This window comes from Sinocyclocheilus grahami, unplaced genomic scaffold (genome assembly GCF_001515645.1).
Source record: "Sinocyclocheilus grahami isolate Dianchi unplaced genomic scaffold, SAMN03320097.WGS_v1.1 scaffold12100.1, whole genome shotgun sequence".
Classification (NCBI taxonomy): Eukaryota; Metazoa; Chordata; class Actinopteri; order Cypriniformes; family Cyprinidae; genus Sinocyclocheilus; species Sinocyclocheilus grahami.
In genome coordinates this window covers 1-1077 of record NW_015514215.1, presented here as the reverse complement: position 1 = coordinate 1077, position 1077 = coordinate 1, and the positions used below count along the sequence as shown (strand labels likewise).

The following is a 1077-nucleotide window of genomic DNA, read 5'->3' as shown; positions in this document are numbered from 1 at the left end:
GCTGCATTTCTCCAAACCTGATGAAGAAACAAACTCATCTACATCATGCACATTTTCATCAACTTTTCATTTTTGCCTGAATTATTCCTTTAATGAAAATAGAAATGGGAGTTATCAAAAGAATGAGCAAGAAACCAAAACTATGAATGTGCATTACAATATAAACTAAGATTATATCAGAAAACGACATTATTTTTCACATTTTAATCTATGTTGGCTGGTCTGATTTCATTCATTTCTCAAAAGTCTTGACTTCTGACCATCTGTGTTTCTGTCCAAGTGAAGTCAATATGGCTGAATCATAAATACCCAGAGTGATGGTAGCTACAACTTACTGCTAAATATAGCAGCAGTGGTACATTTATAGCACATTTAATGGACAGCACTGCACTTATCTGGTGTTGATCAATATGTAGTTTCTTATAAACTCGGGTGTTCTCATTATAGGCAGATATAAGAGATGAAAACTAAAACTTACAGGCTACACTGAAAAAAATGGTTACATCTAAATTAGCTGGTTTCCTTTACATTTAATATTGTTAAATCAACCTAAATACGTTTTCTGGGAGCCTGCCAGTTTGGGTGAGCTCACCTCTTTGAATATGAAGAAGTTAAGGACAACCATGCTGAAGTTGTAGATGATGAGGGTCTTCCTCAGCTGGAAGGGCTCTCGGCCCTGCATGTACTTGGGCCCCAGCCAGAGAAACAGCAGGTACGAGGAGCTGATAGCCAGCGTGGGGAGCGGAGAGTCCATCAACGGCCATTTCTGCACACGCTTGTCTACACACATACATCAGTAACTATAATGATAACCTCAACTATAACGTTTAAATGATCATTCTATATGAGAACAGCAAAGTCCACATCAGAGCTATAATGATGATGACTTTCAGAATGTGTTTTTCTTCCACCTGATGAGCGATAAAAACACTGACAGCCAATCAGCATCCAATGTGCTTTAAACAGCTTGTGCATTTAAAGCAGCAGACAACAAACCTGCCGCATACGCTTATAGCAAACAGAACGTTATCATCTGTTGGTGCGGATGCTAATATAGTTATCGTTATGAGTTTATTT

At 38.2% G+C, this 1077-nt stretch overlaps 1 protein-coding gene across 1 annotated transcript in view; it reads right to left on the bottom strand.

Moving 5' to 3' along the window:
* Positions 1–780, bottom strand: part of LOC107578807 (elongation of very long chain fatty acids protein 4-like) — a gene marked incomplete at its 5' end in the record, with an annotated part of 5870 nt that extends 5090 nt beyond the window's left edge. The window contains one exon of the mRNA XM_016264721.1: positions 593–780. Within this exon, the coding sequence (XP_016120207.1) occupies positions 593–780 (188 nt within the window). The remainder of the gene's footprint in view (positions 1–592) is intronic.
* Positions 781–1077: the final 297 nt, after the last annotated feature.